Source organism: Giraffa tippelskirchi, chromosome 13 (assembly GCF_054371585.1).
Source record: "Giraffa tippelskirchi isolate mGirTip1 chromosome 13, T2T-mGirTip1v1.2.pri, whole genome shotgun sequence".
Lineage (NCBI taxonomy): Eukaryota > Metazoa > Chordata > Mammalia > Artiodactyla > Giraffidae > Giraffa > Giraffa tippelskirchi.
The window spans coordinates 9,050,161-9,074,735 of NC_137287.1; the positions used below are offsets into that span (position 1 = coordinate 9,050,161).

Consider the following 24,575-nt stretch of genomic DNA (forward strand, 5'->3'; position numbering starts at 1 on the left):
TCGCGGCTCCTCTCTCTGAGCTGCTGGCGTGGCCGCCCCGAAGGGTGGCTTCAGCTGAAGGCCCCAGGACCACCCAGGGGCGCTCCCCTCAGTCTCTGGGTGCCGGAGAGCCTGATGGGCCCAGCTAGGGTGAGGACGCCCACCCCATCTGCTGGGCTGCTGGAGGGCAGGCCATGCTGTCTCTGGGTCTGCGGGTGGGGGACAGGGCTGGGCACAACTGGTACGGGGTTATGATGTGGGGTGTGTGGGCTGCAGAGAGGACAGGGGAGTGGGGGGCATCACTGTCCTTGGGAGCCCACTGCAGGCCTCCCCACCCGGCTTGGGGCCCAGGACAGGCTCCCCTTTGGCACCAGGGGACTGGGGTCGGGAAGGGGGGCGGGTGCCAGCAAGGGACCCACCCCATCCCACCTCTCCTTTCCTTACTGGACGTACAGAAACAGTAACACAGAGCTCATGTTTTCAGAGGAAATGCTTCAAAACGATAATGAAACATTTCCCCTCTGAATAGAAAGTAGAGCATAGCAGGTGGTTTTGATTAACGAGGCATGAGTTTGGGGCCACGTCCACTTACCGGCTGCCGTCTTCACGGAGCGCCCTGGCTCTGACCCTGGAATGTATCTCTGACTCCAGCCGCAGCCTAGGGAGACGCCCACCCCTCATTCACTTCCATCTTCGCCTTTTTGGTCTCTTCACCGGGAGAGGGGAAATTTGGGGCTCACAACGAGGGCCTGGTTTTTCAGTCTCTCGTCCCTAAAGGAGGTGATGCAGGGCCGCTCTGGCTCCTCCTCGCCCCCAGCCTGGCCTCGGCTCCCCCCTGGGATGCCCCAGCCTCACTCTCCAGCATCCAGCGTGGTGGGTGGGAGTGGGTGATGGCTGAGCAGAAGCCAGCCCCTCAGCGTGGAGGGAGCAGAGTGCACCTTAGTTTCAGACCCCACCTTCAAGAGGCGTTTGCTGAGTCAGGAAGACATTAAGTCCCCTTCCTGAAAGTATAAATGACTTTTGAGGAGCATTTTTAAGGCCAGAGTAGAAGAGTCTCCATGCCCAGTGGGGTCACTGCCCCCGACAATGGTTCAAGTCCCCAAGGGTGACTCAGAGGCAGGGCACGTCGTGGGTGGGATGGCCGAGGGGGCTCTCTGGGGGAAACAGGACTGCGCTGTGTCCTGAAGGATGGGCGGACTCGGGGTCGATAAGGCACGCCTTCCTGAGGGGCACAGAGAGAGAAAAGTGAAGGAGAAGTTTGGGGACAGGGGAATTGCGTGTCCTGCTGGGGGGCTCAGTATGGAGCCCACCATTCTTCCAGGCCCACTGTGAGGTCGGGCATCTGGTTGTAGGACCCTCCCTGCAATGAAGGAGGAAATGACATTAGGTGTTTTCCGCTTTTTTTTTTGCTACCTTGTATCCTGATTTGGGGGGCTTCCCAGGTGGCACTAGTGGTAAAGAACCCGCCTGCCAATGCAGGAGACATAAGAGATGCAGGTTCGATCCCAGGGTCGGAAAGATCTCCTGGAGAAGGACATGACAACCCAGTCCAGTATTCTTGCCTGGAGAATCCCATGGACAGAGGAGCACGGAGTAATACCGTCCATAGGGTCGCAAAGAGTCGGACACGACTGAAGCGACTTGGCACACACACACATGCGTGGCACGTATCCTCATTTCGCTCCTGCTGTTCCCTCTTCTGCTGTAGACTGTTCCCTGCCTAAGTTCATCTGCTTGTCGGTTCACTCACTCAGCCTGCATTCAGCTACTCTCTGACCGAGGGCTGCGCTAGGCACTGGGAACGCAGAGGAGAGGAGAGAAGACGCCCAGAAGGGTCTCCTGTGTTCTTTGTCCAATTCCAGAAAAGACTCGAGGTGATTTACAAAAGTAAACGCAGTCTAAGGAGATGGAAAAGATGTGAGACATTCGGGGCAGGGGGAGCCCCGGGTAGCAAACATCAGATGAAGCTGGAGGGGCTGCGGCACCTTCTACTGGCGGTAATTTGACTCCCAGCTTTCGAGCAGCCATATCCAGGGGCTGTAAGGAGTTTGGAGTGGCTTTGCATTGTCACATGGTCTTGTGTAAGCCCCTGCTATATATAACATGAAAGCCTGAGTGAGGGGCAGCAGGTCCAGGGAGGGGCCGGACAGCGCGGTCCTGGGAGGGGGTCCCTGGCAGAGGGAAGGGCGGACTGCAGCCGCCTTGTGATCTTAATAACCCTCCTCCCGGAGGCTTCTTAGCAGGAGCGGCAGGGAAGCTGGGGTTGATGCTCACAGCCAGTCCCCTCCAGGAGAGCCTGACAGGCTCTAGGGGAAAGCGTGAGACCCTGGGACCAGGAGCCCAACTGGTCCCTACCAGAGAGTCCCCATCCTGCAAGGGTGCCGGGGGGTCTGTGATACAGGGATGTGCAGAGAGTTCTGGACACACCCGCTGAGCCCCAGGACTTGACTCAGGGGTAGAAGAGGGGTGAGGGGCTTCCCAGGTGGCGCTAGTGGTAAACAACTCACCTCCGGGGCAGGAGACATAAGAGATGCAAGTTCAGTCCCTGGGTTGAGAAGATCCCCTGGAGGAGGGCATGGCAACCCACTCCAGTATTCTTTCCTGGAGAATCCCATGGACAGAGGAGCCTGGCAGGCTATAGTCTATAGGGCCGCACAGAGTTGGACACGACTAAAGCAACTTAGCACGCACGCAGAAGAGGGGTGAAGGCATTCTGGCATAGCAGGCAGCTGGCTGGGGTGTCTTCAGGAGCAGGGAGAAGCTCAGGGAAGCTGGAGCTCAGGGTGCTGGGTGGAAGGGGCCCAGGAAATAGGCCAGAAGCAGGAGGGAGCTGGCAGACACGCAATGGACTGTGGTCTCGGCACCCAGGGCCGTGGGGCACCCTCCTTACCTGCTACTTCAAACTGTGCCCTTGTTCTCCCAACCCAGTGCCTGGAGGAGCGTTGGTCTCAGTTCTGAGGCAGTAAAGAGCAGTGGTTAAGAGGAACTTCCCTGGTGGCTCAGACAGTGAAGCGTCTGCCTACAATGCTGGAGACCCAGGTTCGATCCCTGGGTCGGGAAGATCTCCTGGAGAAGACAATGGCAACCCACTCCAGTACTCTTGCCTGGAAAATCTTGTGGATGGAGGAGCCTGGTGGGCTACAGTCCACGGGGTCGCAAAGAGTTGGACACGACTGAGCGACTTCACTATCTATCTACTATCTATCCCTGGTGGTCCAGTGGTTAAGACTTCATGCTTCCAGTGCAGGGGGCACAAGTTCGATCCCTGGTTGGGGAACTAAGATCCCACATGCTGTGCAGCATGGCCCCAAATAAATAAGTTTTTAAAAAGAGCAGTGTTTAAAAATGTGAACTCCATGGCCAGGGGACCTGAGTGGGAATCCCACCTGCCACCGCTCAGTTGTATCATCTTCAGCAAGCGACCTGCTGGCTCTGGGCCTCAGTTTCCCAGTTAGTAAGTGGAGCTCATGACAGCATCTTCTTCACAGGGTTATATCTATAAAGGGCTTAGACGTGCCTGCAGCAGGATGAATGTTACAGGACTATGATTCCTTGTGCTGGGACAGCTTGGTGGGGGATAGATACAGCACCATCCCACCCAGACTCCTGCACCTGGTACACCACCCAGGTTCACAGTCAGGCACAATGCAGGGCACAGCTGCAGTGGCCCAGCCCTGGATTGGGGGGAGATGCTCAGCAAGTTCTGGTTTGTGTTGTTATTGACAGTGATAATAGCCACGCCAGCTCATGAGAGCCTCTCAGGGCAGCAGGAATTGGGGCAGGAACCCATTCTGAGAGTAGGCTTCAGTCTCTGCTTGATTACCCCCCAGTGACAGGGGACTCACTACCTGATTCTTTGCCTGTTGGATTCACTGGTGAGCAGTGGCTCTGTGCCAGGTGTGTTTGGCGCTGGGATTCTAGAACAATGTGAGTTAATCGGAGTGTTGAGTTACTCCTCTCTCTCCTTTCCAGAGATCCCTCCAAGCTGGCCAGGGAGTGTGGCCTTAGGGTGTGACAAGCTGCCGTGGGCCTCCAACTCAACATGAGAAGGATGTTGGAGGTGTGCATGTGTGCATGCTAAGTTGCTTCAGTCATGTCCAACTCTTTGCAACCCTATGGACCTTAGCTCGCTGAGCTCCTCTGTCCATGGGATTCTCCAGGCAAGAATACTGGAGTGGGTTGCATGCCCTCATCCAGATCTTCCCAACCTAGGGATCGAACCTGCATCTCTTATGTCTCTTGCAGCGGCAGTGGTCTCTTTACCACTAGTGACACCTGGGAAGCTGATGAAGGCAGAGTAGGGTGTTTTATTCATTCATGTATTCCTTAAACATCTTTTGAGCTCCCCTGTGGGTTGGGCGCTGTCCTAGGTACCAAGAGCCCTGCCACAAACAAGATATTCTAACCTGCCCTTTAAAGCTGTTCTCAGTGAGAGAGGCCAGGGATCTTGCCAGTGGATGAGAGGAAGGGATTCTAGCAGAAGGAACAGACTGTGCAAAGGCCTGGAGATGTGACAGACTGTGCGTGGCTGTGCCTGGGTGTTGGTGATATTCTGGCAGAATTTGGTGACTGGGGGGCATTGATGGGGAGTGCCTTCCTGGAAGCAATAAAAGAAAATACAGACTTTGAGGGCTTGTTAGTCACTGACCTCACCCCTGGGGCCACTAAATTCTGTCCCGGCTTCCCCCTTCCTTTGCACTGCCCCCCACCCCCTGCCAGAAGGCCTGGCTGGCCCTTTAGAGGTATAGGTGGTACCCATGGACCCCTGGCTGGTTCATCCCTTCTCCACACCACCCACATCCTCGCCGTTCATGGTGGGCCCTGATTGGTGTCCCCACCTCTCATGTGGGTGAGGAGCCAGGCTCTGACCTCAGCGGGCTCAGCCTCCTCCTACCCCCTGCCTACAGAGGGAGGCCTGGGAGTGAGAGGACGCTGGGGTGGGAGTCAGCGTGCCTTCTTTAGGGAGGAAAGCTGTGCCTGGAAGGCTCTTTGGTGAGCACAGAACCCCTCTGTGCCAGGTCCTGGGAGCTGGAGCCCCGTGGGGCCTGAGCGTGCCTGTGGGCAGTCCACAGACCCTTGGGGGAGTCAGATGCGTCAGTGGGTCCACATGGTTAGGTCCTGGCTGGGGTCATCTGCAGAGGTGGAGGAGGCCCCAGCGCAGTAGGGATCATGCCTGGTGTAATGATCTGGGCCTGCCCCGCCTCCTCTACTCCTGCTGCCACTCCCCCCAAGCCCAGGGAATTAAAAAAAAACAAAGCCTTTTTGTTGAGGTACAGTGTCCATATGGACAAGTGTGTAGATCATGAGTGTAGTCTTTTGTCAACTTTTCTCAAACTGCAATACCTGTGTGGCACTCAAATCCAGAATCAGAACCCGCTAGCTCCCCCAGAGCCCCTCTTGTTTTCCCTTCCAGTCCACACGCCTGACCCAAGGGTGACCCCTTCCCTGATTTCTGGCACCATCAATAAATTTTTGCCTGTCTTTGAACTTCTTTTTATTTTTAAAAATTTTATTTATTTTTGGCTGCACTGGGTCTTCATTGCCTTGTGCGGGCTTTCTCTAGTGGCGGCGAGCGGGGACTACTCGTGGTGCGGGGACTTCTCTCTGCAGAGGCCTCTTTTGCAGAGCACGGTCCCTAGAGCACACAGGCTTCAGTAGTTGCAGCTCACGAGCTCAGTGGCCATGTAGTATGTGCGATCTTCCCGGACCAGAGTTCGAACCAGTGCCTCCTACATTGCAAGAGGGATTCTTAACCACTCGGCCACCAGGGAAGTCCCTGACCTTCTTTTTAAACGGAAGCATACAATCAAACCTTCAGCACTTTCACAGCTGCCTTCTTTCACTGGAGATTCACAAGGTTCACACGCATTGTTGCCTGTAGCTGTAGTTCGTTCATTCTCATTGCTGTGCTTTATTCCGTTGTGTGAGTAAACCACCACTTATTTACTCACTCTGACGGTGATGGATATTTGGGTTATTTTCGGTTCGGGGATATTAGGAATAGTCCATGTCTCCTGGTGCATGTATGTGCACTTTTCTGTGGCGACATAGCTCGGAATGGGCTTCTCGGGTGGCTCTAGTGGTGAAGTGCCAATGCAGGAGACATAAGAGATGCTGGTTCGATCCCTGGGTCGGGAAGATCCCCTAGAGGAGGGCATGACAACCCACTCTAGTATTCTTGCCTGGAGAACTCCTTTGGACAGAGGAGCCTGGCAGGCTACAGTCCATGAGGTTGCAAAGAGTCAGACACGGCTGAAGTGACTGGGCACGCATGCACACGTAGCGAGGTGTGGGATTGCTGGGTCACGCTCAGCTGCGGCGTGTAACGCCAGGCTGTTTTCCACATTGCTTACACCAATTTCCACTTGTACTAGCAGTGCACGAGCGTCTGGATATTCCACATCCTCACCAACACTTGGGGTCCATGCTTCCTTTTATACATTCCAGTGGATGTAGTGTTGTCATGGTGACTAATGAAGGTGAACTTCTTTTCATCTGTTTATTGGTCATTCAAATACCCTTTTCTGGGGTGAAGGGCTTGTTTAAGTCTTGCTGAGTTTTTGCTCACTTGATTTGTTGAATTTTTTCCATATTTTGAATAGGAATCCTTTGCAGAGTACAGGAATTACAAATTCATTCTCTCTCTCTCTCTCCTTCCCCCCAACCCCAGTGGTATTATTTGAGTCACAGAAGCATATTGTCCAGTTTGTCCATCTCTTCCCTTTCAGCACTTCCTGTGTTGAAACCTCTGCCTTACTCCAGCGTTAGGCAGATCCTCTTTCATGTCTTCTAAAAACTGTGCTGTTTTACCTTTCACGTTTAGTTCCTGCCCTCTGTCTGGAGCTGATTGTTGTGTATGATGTGAAGCAAGCGTATTAGTTTCCTGTGGCTCTTATAACAAATGACCACAAACTTAGTGGTTTAAAACAACACAGATGTATTATCTTACACTTCTGGAGGTCAGAAGTCTGACATGGATCTCACCAGGCTGAAATCAGGATGTCAGCGGGGCTGCGTTCCTTCTAGGAATTCTAAGGAAAAATCTGTTTCTGGAAACCTTTTCCAACTTCTTAGAGGCCACTTGCATTCTTTGGCTGTCAGCCCCTGCCTCCATCCTCAAAGCCAGCAGTGTCGGACCGGGTCCTTTGCAGGCAGTCATCTCTCTGCCTCTGTCTCTCCTGCCTCCCTTTTCCACCTATAAGGACCCTCGTGATTACATTGAGTCTGCCTGGATCATTCAGAATAATCTCCTCTCAGGTCAGCTGATCAGCAGCTTAGTTCTATCCACAGCCTTAATTCCCTTTTGCCACGTAAACTGATATATTCACAAGGACCAGGATGGAGCCATTATTCTGCCAGTCACAGAAAGGATCATGGGGGTTTTTTGTTGTTTTTTTTCCCGCTCTTGGCTATCCCTTTGACCCAGCACCACTTACTGTAAAGACTCTCCTTTTGCTCAAGGGTCTTTTTGAGTTGCTTGTGCAAATCCCAACCCCAGGGAGGAGGCCCAGCACGCTGGGTTGGGGAGGAGAACCCAGGAGATGGGTAGCTCTCCTGCAGCTGCCCTGGCCTGGATGGGTTAGATGGAGCTGCCATGGAAACCAGAAAGGAAGGAGACAGTAGTGAAAGACGACTGGATCAGCATCCTGGCCAGGGAGGCAGGATACCAGAGCCCGTTCCTTCCTGTTGCCCTGATGGCTGGGTGACCTCAGCAGCCCCGCCCTTCCCTGTGACTCCAATTCTGTCTGGTAAGGACCTTCTTACCCGGCACGGCTCTTCTTCATTTGGGCAGTTGTCTCTTACTGTCCTGTTCGCTTCACATTTCTGCCCTGGGCCTCAGTTTTCCCATCCCATGAAATGGGAATAAAGGTGGGTCAGGGGGCAACTAGCCCTTCTCTTTGGGCCTGATGGGGGACCCCATCCAGCAGAGTCAGGCTAATGCCTGCCCAGTGTCCTGGACCAGTGGCAGGAAGATACCAGCTGTCCGGTCACTGAGTCTGGGGCGTGGCCACACAGCCAGGGCTGGGGCTCTGGGGCCATGGCCGTGCCCTGGTTCTGAGCATGCCAGCTGTGTGTGTGTGTGTGTGTGTGTGTGTAATGCACAAAAGTATATCCAAATTCCTTCCTCTCCCTGGACTGGCAGGGCAGGGAGGGGAAGCCCTGATCCCCTTTGCTGGGAGACAAGATCTGAACTCCAAGCCCAAGGGAAGATGGCCACACCCCCGTCTGTCCAGCTCAGGGAGGACTGACAGGCTGGCCGTTCCCAGAACTCTGCAGTCGCCCTTTCAGTGGGCAGGACAAGGAAGACACTGACTTACAAATTAACCGCAGCCCCAAGCTCAGGGGCTGGGAGGATGGCAGGATGGCAAGCAGGTGGGACTACATCCCGGCCTTCTGGACTCAGCCCCTGCTTATGTCTCCCCCTGCAGGTACCAGGGAGATGGGGAGTCGACCAGGGCTCTTAGGTCCGCCTGTCCTTCCCTCCTCAGTCCTGTGGGTGCGCCTCCCCAGCTTCATCCTCTCTCCCTCCTCCTTGAAGCCACATCAGCTGGTGAAGCCGGGTTCCCAGCCTAGCCCAGCTGTGAGGCTTGGGCCAAGTCCCTTCCGCACGTTTTGAATGACTGCCAGGCATCCCCAGAGCAACTCGGACCCCAGATGGGGCCCACCACAGCCCCGTCCTTCTTGGAGTGTCCTGCCGCTGGCCTGTGGCTGTGTGAATGTTGGGCTGTGGTCCCCTGTGGTCCTGCCCTGTGGTTCCCACCAACCGGGTGACAGGTGTGGGGCTGGGGGCACAGGCAGACGGGCTCCAACTCCCCGGCCCTCCCAGGCCTCAGGGGTGGCTGCTGTGAGCTGGCAGGACTCACAGGGAGGGTGCCCCACTCTCCACTTGACCATGGGGATTTCAGCTTCACCACTGGCTGAAATTTCCTGAGCCTCAGTCACATGCAAACAAATGGGCCTCCTTCCCCAGCAGGATGGGATGGGCGGTGGGTGCCGGCTGGGTGGAGGCTCATGGGGGCGGTGGTCACAGTGGATTTGGTAGCACTGGGGTTCTAGTGCAGGTGTGAATGTTGGGGTGCCCAGTGGGGCAGGGCTGGGGGCACCCATACCATGCTTGTATAAGGGTCTACCATTTGGAGCCTGGGGTCAGCACCTGGGGTTCACTCTGTTTGGGGCCTGCCCCCTATTCCTCTTGGTGAGTGTGCAAACTGTTTCCTCTCCCCCTCCCCTTGTGTCTGTCTTAAAAAAATTTTTTTTTAATTTAAAAATGTTTTGAGGGACTTCCCTAGCAGTCCAGTGGTTAAGAATCCACACTTCTATTTCAGGGGGCACGGGTTCGATCCCGGGCCAGGGAACCAAATGCTGCATGCCTCACTAGGTGGACAAAAAATAAATAAAAGTAATTTTTAAAAATGTTTTGAAATATTTTAGGCCCTCCAGAAGAATAGACAGGGTACAGTGAACTCCCATGTACAGCCTGCAGGACTTAAAGAAGCAAATCTTACAAATAGTAATGAAGCAGGACTTCCCTCGTGGTCCAGTGGCAAGATTCTGTGCTCCCAGTGCAGGAGGGCCCAAGTTTGATCCCTGGTCAGAGATCTAGGTCCCACATGCCTCAGCTAAAAAGATCCTGCATACATACCACAAGGAAGATGGAAGATTGAGAATGCTGCAGCAAAGACCCAGCTCAGCCTAATAAACAATGAAAAGTGAAAGTGTCACTTGCTCAGTCGTGTCCAACTCTTTGTGACCCATGACTATAGCCCATCAGGCTCCTCTGTCCATGGGGATTCTCCAGGCAAGAATACTGGAGTGGGTTGCCATTCCCTTCTCCAGGGGATCTTCCCAACCCAAGGATGGAACCCAGGTCTCCTGCATTAAAAAAAATAGAAATGAAGACCCCACTTGCCCCGACCCAGCCCCATCTCTCAAGCCACATTTGCTGGGGGTGCTGTGGATCAGCACCATGGAGGTGCCTCCTGGACGCTCGGCCAAGGTCCGTGGTTGGGTTTCCTGTGCACCCGCACGGCACCCTGCCCCCATCTTCCCTGTGCCCACTGGTAGGCCCTACCCCAAGGCCTTTCCAGCAACTTGGTATCACCTGGCTGTTTGACTTTGCGCCCATCTGATTGGGTGGGGAACAGGATCTCCTGGCGGCTTGGATTTGCATTTCCCTGATGACTGGGGAGGCCCCACATGGCTCCTCGAAAGCTGGCCTGCTCATGCACGGCTGTCATCGGGTGCCCTCAGCTCGGTGCCCCGGGGTCCCTTTCTTCTTCCCCTCCAGCCCCTGACCCTGCACACCAGGTGGGTGCCCCAGACCCCATCACTTCACACCTAGCGTCACTTCACACCTAGCCTGTCGCCAAATGAGCGCCCCGCCCCAGCCCCTCCCTTCTCCCAGGTCCCACCTGGCATTGACTCTCCTGCCTCCTGCCATCCTTTCCTTAGCCCTCCTTACCCCACCTCCTCCCACCACCCCACTGCTGTTTGCCACCTGCTCAGCATCTGTCCCCTCTCTGTCCCCTCCAGCCCCTGCCTCTGTCTCAGTTCAGGCCTCCTGGAGTCCCTGTCTGTCGCAGCCGCCCCCACCCCCCTCATCCTCATCAGCTCCTGGAGCTTTCCCTAAAATGCTCCTCTGGACACAGAGTGAAGTGAGTCAGAAAGAAAAAAAATATCATATATTAATGCATATATATATATATATATGGAATCTGGAAAAATGGTACAGACAAACCTATCTTTAGGGAAGGAATAGAAACACAGACCTGGAGAATGGACATGTGGACAAGGCGGGCAGAGGAGGGTGGGGCAGACGGGGAGAGTGGCGTTGACATATATACACTGCCTGTGTAAAACAGCTGGGGAGGGGGATTCAGAATGGAGGGGACACGTATACCTATGGCCAGTTCATATCGGTGGATGGCAAAAACCATCACAATATTGCAAAGTAATTGTCCTCTGATTAAAATCAATCAATAAATAGCTGATGGAGTAGCACAGGGAGCACAGCCCCGTGTGCTATGATGATCTAGAGGGGTGGGGTTGGCAGGGGGTGGGAGGGTCAAGAGGGAAAGGAGAGATGTATCCTTGACTTTGTTGTACAGCAGAAACTAACACAACATCATAAAGCAGTTATACTCCAATAATACAGTTTTTTGAAAAATATTCTTCAAAGGTGTAGAAAAATGAAACAGAGCAAAAAACTTTAAAGGATTTGATTAGAAATTCTCTACATCGTATATACATACTTGACATGATAAAACTGATTTCTTTGTGCCTTCCAAGAAAAAAAAAATGCCCATGTTAACTGTTGGATTCTTTGCTTGATGTCTTCCGTGGGGCTTTATCCCCCGCCCCACCCAGCATCCCAATGTCTGGGCACCACTGGGAGACCCTCACCCCACCCCCCGCCAGCCAAGTGTCCCTTTCAGTCTCTGGATACCCCCCACCCCCGCCCCATTTTAAGCACTCTAAATCCTCAGCTGCTTGGTCTGCCTGGCAGGGTGGGGTCTGTGCCCCGCAGTTTCCCCAGCCTGGCCCCCAGCCCCTACCCCGAGCTCCAGGTTACAGCGCTCTTCCTCCCCTCCCCCACCCCACCCATGGCACTGTTGTGGTCCCCAGCCTTTGGGTTTGCGGTGAGTGGGCAGGGGGCCACACTGAGTCCATCTCTGGCTGGCACGTGGCTCGGAAGAGCAGAGGGAGCTTGGGCACCCCAGCCACGGGGATCCGTGGGGTGGGGAGGAGGCACAGTCCCCCCACGGAGGCCCCCCCTTGCGGAGAGCCGCCTCTGTTGGCCGGGAGGGAGGGCTGCCCTCTGGGCGAGGCTGGCACGAGGGCATGGGCTTTCCGCTGTCCTATTTGGCACCTTTCTCCGATCTGCCGGGCCGCACCCTGGGCCTCCGGTTGGCAGAAAGCTCTTGGGCCCCATCCTCCCCCCTCCCCCCCAAACTGCGGCCTGCCACCCCCCGGGACAGCTGAAATGGAAACCCTGAAATGCAGCCTGGGTTTGTCTTCAGTCAATGGCGATTGAAGGCGGCACAAAAGGGGCCTGTTGGTCTGAATGCCTCCCGCCCTCGCCTGCCTCTGCGATGCCCGCCTTGTCGTGGCCCCGGGTCCCAGGGGGAGGCAGCGTGTGCGTCCCAGGCCTGCGGAGAATATAACAGAGACCTGATCGCAGAGACGCCGCCCCTTCTGCACAGCCTGTGTGCCGGGCACAGAGGCACCCTCGTGGGGCTGCCCCCACGGACTCACTCATCCGTGCTCCCCACGTAGCAGCAGTGTTCCCTCCCATTTTACAGGTGATGATGCTGAGGCTCACACCCGGCCAGGGTCCTACAGCTATTCGTGATGGGTCTGGAATTTGGACTCCGTGAGACTGAAAGCAGTACTTCCTCCCAGGCCTCCCCCATTGGCCGCAGCGTGGTCAGAGGCCAGCGTGTCCCCATGTCCCAGCTTTTTCCAAGAAACCCCTCTCTTCCTGTATCCCACGAGCGGGGATGAGTCATAAAGGGGCCTCCTCCCCCTCTTCCTGTTCCATTTCCCCCAGCGAGGGAGCCCTGCACGGGGGCGGGGGTGGGGGTGGGGCTGGGGGTGGGCGGCTGGCCTCTCCTCCCCTGACCCCAGCCCTCCGGGTACTGGGTTACACCGCCTGGGTTCTGCACTCTTCCGTCGGCTCCTCTGGTCTCCTTTGTCACTGAGGCACGTGGGAGCTCTCCCCAGAGGCCAGGGGTCTCACAAATGTTATTCCAGGCCTGGTCCAGGCAGCACGGGGAGGCGGGGCCAGACCTGGGTCTGGCTCCCGCCCAGCTGCTGAGCCGTCTGTGGCTTTGGGTGCATCTTCAGACTTTCCTGCACATGCGATGTTCACCTGTAGGATGCCCACTGCCTCACCAGGGCGTATGGCCCGGCACACAGTAGGTTCCTTGTACTGAATGCTTCTGGGTCATCAGGGCCTGGGAAGGCAGGAGGGTGACTATGGGAGCCTCTGGAAACTTCCCCTGAGAGCAGTGTTCCTGGAGATTTGTTGTCCTCTGAGCCACAGCAAATTTGTTGTCCTATCGGGTTTCTGAGTCACGACTTCTGTGCCAGGCACCGTCCTGAGGCTGGGGTTCTCAGAGAGGAGACTGGCCCCACCCTGGGTGGCCCATGGGCTCCTGGGAGGCAGATGAAGATAAGAGAACAGTATCCTTTCTTGGCTCAGTGTGTGATCCTGAAGTCTCTGTGGGTCAAAGGTCCTGGGGGACTTCCTGGAAGAGGCGGCATCAGGCCAAGTGTCTCATATGTGGTTAGAATATGCGAAGTGAAGCAGGTGGGAGAAAAAAGCACAGGCAGAGTCTGGGACGTGAGGGAGTGTCAGGAGAGAGGTGAGGAAATGCAGGGTCATCGTCAGCGAGGCTGGCTGAGGAGGCTAGAATGCCAGAGTTTTGTCGCCTGGTCCCTGTCTCAGAGGGCAGGCAAGCTAGTGAGCAGACCAGCTGCCTGAAAAGCCGCAGTGTCAGACAACCAGCTGGGCTGATCATTACAAGCTGCTCAGTCCTGAAGGTTGGGCTCTGGGGAGGTGAGGGGAGCTTCCCGGGCCTTTCATTGCTATAAGCCAGTGTCATTAACCATTCAAGTGATTCACCGAGCACCTGCAGCCACCAGGCCTACATCAGGACCAAGGATACCACAGGAAACAAAACAGACTCAAGTCCTATCCTCAGGCAGTAGAGAAATACAAAGCAGGGGAGGGGTCGGGAGGGGTTGTACTCTTACAAGGGGACATTGGAGCAGGTGCTTGAAGGAGATGAGCAGCACACTGGATATCTGAGGGAAAAGCGCTCCAGGCAGAGGCAACAGCATGTGCAAAGGCCCTGAGGCCAGAACACGCTTAGCGTGAGCAAGTGTGGCCAGAGCGGAGTGGGCGAGGGAGGGTGAGGTGGGGCATGAGGAGGACCTTGAAGGCCATTTGCACTAACTTCTGTGGGGAGTCTTCAGGAATTTTATTTTTTATCGGCTTAAAAAAAAATGTTGAGATCTAATTTACCTACCATTAAATCTATCCATTTTAAGTGTACAGTTTGATGACTTTTAGTATAAGCATATGGGTGGGCAGCCATCACCACAGTTCAGTGTCAGAATATTTCTACCACCCGGAATGTTCTCTTGTGAAGTCAGTCCCTGCTCAACCCCCAGCAACTGCTGATCTTTCTGTGTCTATAGTTTTCAGATTTCAAACGATATGTAGTCTTTTGTGTCTGGTTTCTTTCACTTGGCATGGTGTTTTTGGAGGCTCGTTCAATATTGTTGCATATATCTGTAGTCGGGGACTTCCCTGGTGGTCCAGTGGTGAAGACGCTGCCTTCCAATGCAGGGGGTGTGTGTTCAATCCCTGATTGGGGAAATAGGGTTCCATGTGCCACATGAAAGGGAAAGTGTTAGTCACTCAGTCATGTCCGACTCTTTGCGACCCCATGGACTGTAGTCTGTAAGGCTCCTCTGTCCATGAAATTCTCCAGGCAAGAGGACTGGACTGGGTTGCCATTCCTTTCTCCAAGGGATCTTCCCAACCCAGGGATCAAATTTGGGTCTCCCACATTGCAGGCAGATTTTTTTACCGTTTGAGCCACCAGGGAGGCCCCAGTGGCCATGCCATATGGCATGGCCAAAAAAAAAGGATAGTTGGGTTCTGCATCTGCAGGTATGAAGGGCTGACTGCACGATATCATTTTATATGAGGGACTTGAGCATCGTCCCATTTGGGTATCTGCAGAGGGTCCTGAACCAATCCCCCGAGGATGCCAAGGGATCTCTGTGTCCTGTTGTATTAATGTGTTCATGTGTTCACTAGTTGATGGACATTTGGGGTGTTTCCATGTTTTGTGAATAAGGTCACTATGAACAATTTTTTTTTTTTTAACAAATGTTTGTATGGATATATGTTTTTATTTCTCTTTGGTGGTTGGGTCATATAGTAGGTATATATTAACTTTTCAAGAAACTGTCAAAAACTGTTTTCCAACGGGTTTGCACAGTTTTTCATTTCTCTCAACAATCTGTTCTGATTCCTCCATATCGTCATCAGTACTTGGTATTGTCAGGTTTTCCGATGTTAACCGCTCCAGTCAGCATGAAGTGGTATCACATTGTGGTTTTGACCCATATTACCCTCATGACTGATGATGTTGGTCAGCTTTCCACGTGCTTGTTGCTGTCTGCACATCTTCATTGGTGAAGTGGGTATTCAGCTCTTTGTTCCTTTTATTTATTAGGTCTTATTAGTAAGTTGTCAAGTGTTCTCTTTTTAAAAGTCACCTATTTATTATTTTTGGTTGCACTGGGTCTGTTGCTGCCCGTGGGGCTTTCTCTAGTTGCGGTGCATGGGCTTCTCATCGCGGTGGCTTCTCTTGTTGCAGAGCACGGACTCTAGGGCACGCAGGCTTCAGTAGTTGTGGGTGGAATCTTCTTGGACCAGGAATCGAACTGGTGTCCCCTGCATTGGCAGGTGGATCCTCAACCACTAGACCATCAGGGAAGTCCAAGTGTTCTTTATACATTGGTGAATAGATGACATTTATTAGATACATGATTTGTAGCGTGACCCATGCCTAACAGCGAGTGACTCCCGGGCCCCAGAATTCCTGGGGTATTAGAGAATTGGTCAGGCAATTAGAATGCTGGATTTGGCGGATTCTGGGGCAGGGGGTGCAGGTCAAGGCTGGCAGCTATGCCTCGTTCCCATCAGCTCACTTGGGCATGGGGGTACCACCGTTCTGTGGCTTAGGGGAGTTCATTTTCCTCTTCTCTGATGTCTAGCCGCCCTGTGTGAGGAGCTGACTCTTCCCATGGCCGTGCCAGGATGGGTAATAGTGTTGCTGGCTCATCTGGCTGGCCTGAGAGCCATTCTGGGGACACTCTGCATATTCCCGCTGGGAGCACTGTGGGTTGGCTTCTGTATTAGTCAGAACGTATTTGATTGCGGGTGACGTGCCTGTGTGCTCAGTCGCTAAGTCGTATCTGACTCTTTTCAACCCCATGGACTGTAGCCTGCCAGGCTTCTCTGTCCACGCAGACAAGAATACTGGAGTGAGTTGCCATGCCCTCCACTAGGCTCCTCTGTCCATGGGATTCTCCAGGCAAGAATACTGGAGTGGGTTGCCATGCCCTCCTCCAGCGGTATTCCAGACCCAGGGATCAAACCGACGTCTCTTGCATTGGCAGGTAGATTCTTTACCACTGCCCCGCCTGGGAAGCTGATTGCAGGTGTCCCTCAAAGAGAATTAGGCAAAAAGATATAACAATGCCTGTGTGTGTGTGAGGATTTGTTGGCTGATGTGAGTGAAGGGCTCAAGGGACCACCTTCAGGTTCAGCTGGATCCAGGCCCTCCGAATCCTGGGACTCGGCTCTGCTTTCTCTGCGCTGGCACTGCTCCCTGGCAGGCTCTGCCATGTGGTAATCCTGCAGCTCCTGGCTTTCGCCCCACAGCCAGGCAGCCCCGGAACAAGAAGAGCACCTCTTCCCAAAGCTTCCAACCAGAGTCCGGGCCCTGATGCTCCTTGGGTCACACCACCTTCCTTCAGCTAACCATGGGGCTCTGACCAGGCCTGGGTCACGTGTCCACTCTAGGTGTGGGGATTTGGGATCAGCTCACATAAGTCATATGGGGCTTCCCAGGTGGCACTAGTGGTAAAAAGCCCACCTGCCAGGGCAGGAGACATAAGAGATGCAGGTTCAATCCCTCGGTCAGGAAGATTCCCTGGAGGAGGGCATGGCAACCCACTCCAGTATTCTTGCCTGGAGAATCCCATGGACAGAGGAGCCTGGCGGGCTACAGTCCAGGGGGTTGCACAGAGTCAGACACGACTGAAACGACTTAGCGTGCACACATAGATCATGTGCATCAAGAATGGAGAAAAGGGGATCTCCCTGGTGGCTCGGTGGTGAAGAATCCACCTGGCAATGCAGGGGACACCGGTTTAATCCCTGATCCAGGAAGATCCCACATGCTTTGGAGCAACTAAACCCGTGCGCCACAACTATTGAGCCTGTGCTCTAGAGCCCGGGAGCCGCAACTGCTGAGCTCAGGGGCCGCAGCTCCTGAAGCCCGCATGCCCTAGAGCCTGTGCGCCGCAACAAGAGAAGCCTGAACACTGCAACTGGAGAGAAGGCCCCCTCTCGCCACAACTAGAGAAAAGCCCGAGTGCAGTAATGAAGACCCAGGGCAGCCAAAAATAAATAATAAAATTTTAAAATTTTCCCCCCCAATTTTAAAATTGGGGGGCAAAAAAAATGGAGAAAAGTGTTCCCTAAAAAGGAATAGTGTTCTATGTCCAAGAGTGGGATGAGATACGGCGCCCCTAGGGGGGTGATGCTTTCTCCTAGAATCCTCTGTCCATCTGTAGTGCTCTGTATCCCCTCTCCCCACTGGACAGTGGGCCCCCAAGGCGGAGGGCACGTCCTGCCTGTGGCTCTGGGGGCAGGACAGGGCCCAGCGGATGGTGAGTCCTCCACGGACACCTGGTACAGGAGAGGGTGTGCGCCCAGGGCAGGGGGGGTAGAGTAGGGGATGCTGGGCCCGTCCTTCCTGCTTCTCCCCCAGCCCCCCTGCAGCCAGGCCCATCTTGCTGTCACCTGGTACCCTGAACTGATCACCATGGATACGGGGACTTCCCCTCTCAGGAGTCCCCTTTGTCAGACCCTAGTGCCCTGCATGCCGTGTACATCGCATCCTTCTCTGCTTAGTCATGAAAGCAGGGAGCTGTAACAGTGGGAGGGCGTGCAGGGGACATGCTGAGTCCATCCTGGTGGGAGGTTGGGGCAGGTATAAGCTTCTTTGTGTGTGGGTGTGTCCCTGCACCAGGGATGGGGTGGGCGGGTGCTGGACTCAATAGCTGGCGTGTGGCCTGCGTGGTGAGACTGGTTGATTAAATTAGATGTTGCTTTGTCCGCCCACATCAAGAAGGATGTGAGCTGTTGGCTAGCCCTAGGGGGCCTGGGGTCCACTGGGCAGTGACCCACTGGGTTGCCCTGCATGCCAGAACCTGCCGGCCTGTGCTCTGGTGGTGAGAGCCGCATTCAGCTGTCGGTGGCCGTGATGACCCACGTGGTCCTGCTCTGGGGCGTCTGGGGCTAATACAGCCAGTGCTGCAGACCCCCGAGCCAGCTCACTCTCCATTCTCACCTCCTGAGCCCAGGACCTGGGCAGAGAGAGCGAGCCGGACCCAGTGTCCAGCACACCAGGACACAAGTCCCGACAACATCTGCTCATGCACAGCCGACACTTGTGACCACTTCTCTGTACCTCAACTTCCCCATCTAGAAAATGGGGATGATCGTGGTCTCCGCTTCATGGGGCCAGGGGTGTGATGTCATCTGGTGATATGATGTTGTCCCTCCTGTTGTCTGTCCACAGGTGAGTGACCATGGCGGAGAGCACGTGACCTGCACGGACCTTCTGTGCCCACCCAGTGGCACCACCATGCAGAAGCCCAGCGGCCTGAAGCCCCCCGGCCGTGGGGGGAAGCACTCAAGCCCCATGGGTCGGACGTCCACTGGGTCAACCTCGGCCTCTACCACCGTGGCAGCCACTGGCTCTAAGGAAGGTGCGTAGGGCTGAGGGTAGAGGGGTGAGGGGCTGAGGGAGTTGGGGAGTAACGGTTCTTCTGGAAGAGCTGAAGGAACTTGAGCTGCTTCCTGACCAGCCCGGAGGCCAGTGGTTCCCGGAAGTTCTTCTTGATGTCTGCCCACATCCCTCTGAATATTAGCTAGCGACACATGCTTTGGATACATTGTTCCTTTTGACACCCTTCCAGCTCCAGGATACCGCTGTTGGCTTCCCTCAGGGATGAGGCAGTGGAGGCCCAGGGAGGCACGGCACCTTGCCCACATCACTCAGCCTGGAAAACACAGCCCATTCACACTCCAACCTCTGCCCACCTCCCTGCCCCCACTCATTCCTCTGCTGGGGTCTGAGATGGTCCCCATCTTCCTACCAGCTTTCTTGCATGCCACCCAGACCCATGCCCTTTGACCTTTGTTTATGTAACCTCCTGTGGGTGGGCACAGGGTGCCACAGGGCAAGGCTAAGGCTGGGTGCTCTGGCTGGAGGCACCAGCTCTGAAGGCAAATGGGTTGAGGACAGCTGTTAGCTGTTGGCTTTTTCTGGTGATAAAAGTAAGATAGTCCACTGTGTACTAGTTAAAGTTTGATGCAGGGGTAAAATTGCCACTCATCCTCTCCAGAGGCAACTGTTGGGTTGACTAAAGAGTTCATTCGGGTTTTTCCGTACGATGTAACGGTAAAACCCAAACAAACTTTTTGGCCAACCCAGTATTATTATCTTGGTTTTTATCTTTTCACTTTTTTCTTAGCTGTTTGTAATCATGCTGCATATACAACCTGAAAATCTGCTTTTTTCCTTTTTTAATTTTTTTTATTTGTTTTGCCATACATTGACATGAATCCACCATGGGTGTACATGTTTTCCCCTTCCAGAACCCCCCTTCCACCTACCTCCCCATCCCATCCCTCCGGGTCATCCTGGTACACCACCCCTGAGCACCCTGTATCATGCATTGAACCTGGACTGGCAATTCGTTTCACAGATGATAATTTACATGCTTCCATGCTTTTTTCCTTTAACATGATCAAGTGGATTTTCTCATGTCACTAAAAATCTCACATGTCCATCATTTATAAATGGCTGTAGAATATCCTGTTCATTCAACAAATATAAATCAAGGGCCTGCTCTGTGGATGTGGTCCTAACCACTGGAGCTCTCGTTTTGAGCAAAACTGGATGTGGTCCCAGCCCTTAGGGGACTGCCAACCTGGTGGGGGGTGGTGCGGAGTATCGTGAGGTCCTCTACCTGGGGCCTGACATGGTCCCGAAGGTCAGCAAAACCTTCCCTGAGAAGGGCACGTGTGAGCTGAGGTCTGAGGGTGACAGTTTACTAGATGAGGAGGGGAAGGCATTCCAGGCGGAGGGAACAGCAATGCAAAGGCCCAGTGGCAGAAGGGACCATGGTGAGTATAAGGGAGGGAGTAAAAAAATGAGTGTGGCTACAATACGACCAGTGGGAAGTGTGCCGGTGAGATAGGGGTAGACTGGTTGCGGGGGACAATTTGGGGTTATACAGGGAGTTTCACTTCCATCCTAATGGTGGGAAGCTGCTGGGACATTTTCAATCAAAAGGAATATGATAGAAGGAATTGGGAAATGAGGAGTATGAGATGAAGTTGGGGAGGGCGGCAGAGGCAGGTGATGAAGGGCAGGGGGACTGGGTTTGTTTTAAGTGTGATGGGACCTGTTGGAAGATGTTATTATGGCAGAGAACATCTGGGTGTTGGCTAAGCATCCTTCAAGCTTGGAGAGAGGGTTGCAGGGGTTACAAACGGGATTAGGGGGAGAAGGGCAAGGAGGCACGTGGTCACCCAGGTGAGGATGTTTGCACTCACTGCCAGGGCTGTGAGAGGTCAAGGGACTGACCACCATGAGTGGGCTGCGGGGAAGACTTCCTGGAGGAAGTGTGAGTGAGTTAATCTTGAGGCTGGAGGAATGTAAATGTGAAGGAGGATGACATGGGACCTGAAGGAAGAGCTTGGGCAGAGGCACCAAGTAGGCTGAGCTTGGTCTAGTGTGGGTGGGAGTTGTGTAGCCCCTTGATTGGAGAGGGCTTCCCTGGTGGCTCGGCAGGTAAAGAGCCCGCCTGCCAGTGCAGGAGTCACAAGAGATGTGGGTTCGATCTCTGGATCGGGAAAATCCCCTGGAGAAGGAAATGGCAACCCACTGCAGTATTCTTGCTTGGAAAATTCCAGAGGAGCCTGGTGGGCTGCAGTCCATGGGGTCGCAAAGAGTCAGACATGACTGAGTGTGCATGTGTGCACACACACACACACACACACACACACTGATTGGAGAAGGGCTCAAGTGAGGCCCCTCCCTGACCCTCTTCCCTATTCAGGAGAGCCCATAGCACCTTCTAGATTCTTTCCTCCTTGCCCCCGCTCTGATCTAGAGGCCTGAGTTCTGGCTGTGATCCAGCTCTCACGTCCCTCCTAGCTCTGCCCCTGCTGTGTGACCTTGGAAGAGTTACTTGACCTCTCAGAGCCACAAATGGGATAATAACATTTCTCTCATGGAATCAACTGAGTTAATAAACGTGAAGTGCCTGCAGGCACAAGGCTCATTAGAGAGTAATTTCTTTTCCTTTCATCCATCCATAATCTCATTATGGAAAGATCTGAGTGATAAAAGAAGGAACTCCCATTACTCCTCCATTTAACCTAATCACCCCACCACCACCACCACCATCGTCCTCTATTTCCTTCTGGTCTTCTTTCCTATTGCATTTGTTGTTTCAAGCAGTTAAGGCATGGTTTGTATCCGAACCTGCACCTGACTGCTGTGCATTTCATGCCCCCCTAAGCAGTGTCATCTTTGCCGTCATCTTGAACGGCTCCATCATCGTGTTCCCTGGAGGGAAGGGGATCGGATCACACTGTGGGGCCTGCGGGTTGCCTCCTGGTCACCCTGGTCTGGGAGCCCCTGAGGGTGGGGCCTGGGTGGTCTGACTGCCTGGACCCCATCCCTGCAGGGGGGCCTGTTCTGGGGAGAGGGGGTGCCACTCCGTGAATGCCCAACTGATCAAGAGCCACGCCCCCACCGAGGGACATGCTGGCGGCCAAAGGGGGCAGCTGCACTGGGTGCCGCCCTCCTTCCCGCTCTGGCACCTGCTGCCTTAGCAGGTCAGAGAGACACAGACCCTGGGCTGGGGGAGGGAGTAGTTGGCCAGGGCGAGGACCCTGTGAGAGGGGAAGGGAGGCATTTTTGGCACAGCTCCAGGTCTCATACCAAGAGTCCCTGCAGAGATGGGATGGGGGCAGCAGCAGCAGAGGACGGTGTCCCCCTACAACTCCTGCTGGCCCATGGGCTCCCTCACCCATACCGTGGAAGGGCCATCGGCTTCCCAAGGTGCTGGAGGTGCCCGTCCCCAGGGGACACTGGGACTCTGGGGGTGGGCACTGGGCACTGGGGCGCCGAGAGAGGGCCTGGCAGAAGCTGGAGCCTGGCGGTGGTTGGAGGGGGCAGTTGCTCTGGGAATCAGGGCAGTGGCAGCCTCCCAAAGTATGAACTCAGCCTCCAGGCAGAGGGTCTGCCAAGGGCCGGGCCTGGACCAATGCCCCAGCCCACCCCAGCCTGTGTTGGTTCCCAGAGTGGTGACGTACAAGGAGCAGGATGGCCCAGGGTGGAGGGGGACATGGGCGGGGGTCTCCCATACCAGGAGGTGACCCAGAGGTGGTCAGGGCAGGTGCCCAGGATGGCAGCCTGGGACCCACCAGTGGACCAAGACCTGGATGGGGCTCGAGGTCAGGGGAGCCCAGCCAGATAGGATGGAACCCCTGGAGGCTGCTTCAAATCAGGTGGAAGTAGGGGGGTCCTCGCTCAGGAGGTGACACTGGTTGCAAAGATCTGAGTTGACGAGCAGGAAGCTGCCCAGCTGAGGTCAGGGGAAGGGCATCCGGGCACAGGCAGCAGTGGCTGCAAAAATTCTGAGTCTTGAAGTCTCTGAGGACTAGAACGGATGGAGAGCAGCTTGAGGGGTCCTTGGAGGGTTGTGAGTGGACCAGGGCAGAAGAGGGGCAGGAAGGGAGATGGGGCGCTGAGACCCAGGCTTCCCTGGGGATTGGGGCTCTATCCTAGGCCTGAGGAAGATGCAGGGGGATTTCAGGCCTCCAGGCCCCCAGATGCTGCTGGTGATGGTCCTCGCTGTGGGTCAGGAGCAGCCCTCAGTGGTCCAACACTGCTGGGCCATCATGGGAAAGACAGGACCATGGTGGGCTTGCACAGGACCCTTCACCCTTCTGAGTCCGCTTCCGAACCTCAGGTCGGGGGCAGGCCAGGCCAGGCTGTGGGTGTCCCTCTGGAACAAGCACTGGCCGCAGGGACCTGGAGGAGACTCAAGGGTGGCTGAGCGAAGGGACAGACCACAAACCACTGTTGAGGTCCTTCTACCCTTGCCCCCAGCTGGGGCAGGTGGGTCCTTGGAGGGTCTCTCCCCTCTCGCATCCCTCACACTGTGGCCCAGCCCCAGAGATGTCGTATCTATCAGGGGATGGCGTTTGACACTCACTTTGTTACGAGCCAGCCCAGCAGCAGGTGTCTTTTCATGTCTCTTTCTCGTTAACTAGCCAGTGAAAGAACTGCTCTTCTGTCCATTTTAAAGATGACAAAACTGAGGCTTGGAGATCTCAGCTGAGTTGCCCAGAGTTACAGGGCCAGAAAGTGGCAGGACTGGGGTTGTGAGACACGTCTAAAGCCAGCTCAGGGGACCTCCCTGGTGGTCTTGTCATTGAGAGTCCATCTGCCAATGCAGAGGACAGGGGTTCGATCCCTGGTCCGGGAAGATCCCACATTCTGCGGAGCAGCTGGGCCCATGCGCCACAACTACTGAAGCCCAAGCTCTCTAGGGCCCATGCTCTGCAACAAGAGAAGCCTGTGCACTGCCACTAGAGAGTAGCCACTTTCCGCAACCAGAGAAAGCTTGAGCACAGCAACGAGGATCCAGTGCAGCTAAAAAAATATAAACTAAGAAAGAAATTAAAAAAAAAGCTGGTTCAGGCTGCTGGCACCCACTGCCCGCAACCAGGGGTAAGGCGGCTGGGATGGCTGGAGTCCTGAGTCCAGTCCCATACTCTGCTCAGACCCAGGGCCAGTGGGCAGGGTAGGAGGAGCCATCTGTCTGCATTAGGATGAGATCTGTGTGACCTGTGGGCCTGAGGCCTTTCCACATGCGGAGCATCCAGGACAGGAGACCAAGGACGGGCGTGCATGGGCGTTCCCTTCACACGAGAAGTGGCCACTCAGAACGGGGTCTACTTCTTATTCTACGATCTCCCCCAAGGGGCATAGAGCTTTTCAGGTCTGGCTTATTGAGCTGGGGCCCGGGTACCCCCACACCCTGTGGGTGCTCCAGACATGAGAGCCAGCCTGACATACCTGGGATGGGGCATTCACAGAGCTTCACAGCTGGCCTCTAGTCCTAGAGCAAGCTGTGATTCCACAGCTGACCCCCCCTCCGCTCCACCCCGGAGGTCTGTGTCTCTCAAGCTTGGTCCCCATGCTCCCGAAGAGGGAGGGTGTGTGTGTGTGTGTGTGTGTTTGCTCAATCGCTTCAGTCGTGTCCCACTCTGTGACCCCATGGACTATAGCCCGCCAGGCTCCTCTGTCCACGGGATTCTCCTGGCAAGAATACTGGAGTGGGTTGCCATGCTCTCCTCCAGGGGATCTGCCTGACCCAGGGATCGAACCCGAGTCTCCTGCATCTCCTCCATTGCAGGCAGGTTCTTTATCACTAGTGCCACCTGAGAAGTCCTCCCTAGGAGGGTAGGTGGCATCATGCCCATTTTAACTGACTTGTCCTAGATGCTTTGCAAGCCTGGGCGGAACCAGGAGCTTCCAGCGCTTGCTCGTGCAGAGCCAGCGCTGGCCCCGGGCGGCATGCACTCCCTTCAAGGTCAATGCTCCCGCTCTCCTCCCCTAACCACATCCTAAATTTTTTTTATGCCCTCAGGATGGGGAAAGCCAAGCTGAGCTTTTCTGTGGCTGGACTGA

At 54.9% G+C, this 24,575-nt stretch overlaps 1 protein-coding gene across 4 annotated transcripts in view; it reads left to right on the forward strand.

Moving 5' to 3' along the window:
- Nucleotides 1-24,575, forward strand: part of CLIP2 (CAP-Gly domain containing linker protein 2) — an 80,088-nt gene that overhangs the window by 7,298 nt on the left and 48,215 nt on the right. For 3 of the 4 annotated variants that reach the window (XM_081557981.1, XM_081557980.1, XM_081557982.1), the window contains exon 2: nucleotides 18,375-18,564. In XM_081557981.1, the coding sequence (XP_081414107.1) occupies nucleotides 18,441-18,564 (124 nt within the window). In that variant the 5' untranslated portion in view covers nucleotides 18,375-18,440. Of the gene's footprint in view, nucleotides 1-12,530; nucleotides 12,897-18,374; nucleotides 18,565-24,575 lie in introns of those variants that run through there. The other variant, XM_081557979.1, reaches the window with a different exon arrangement.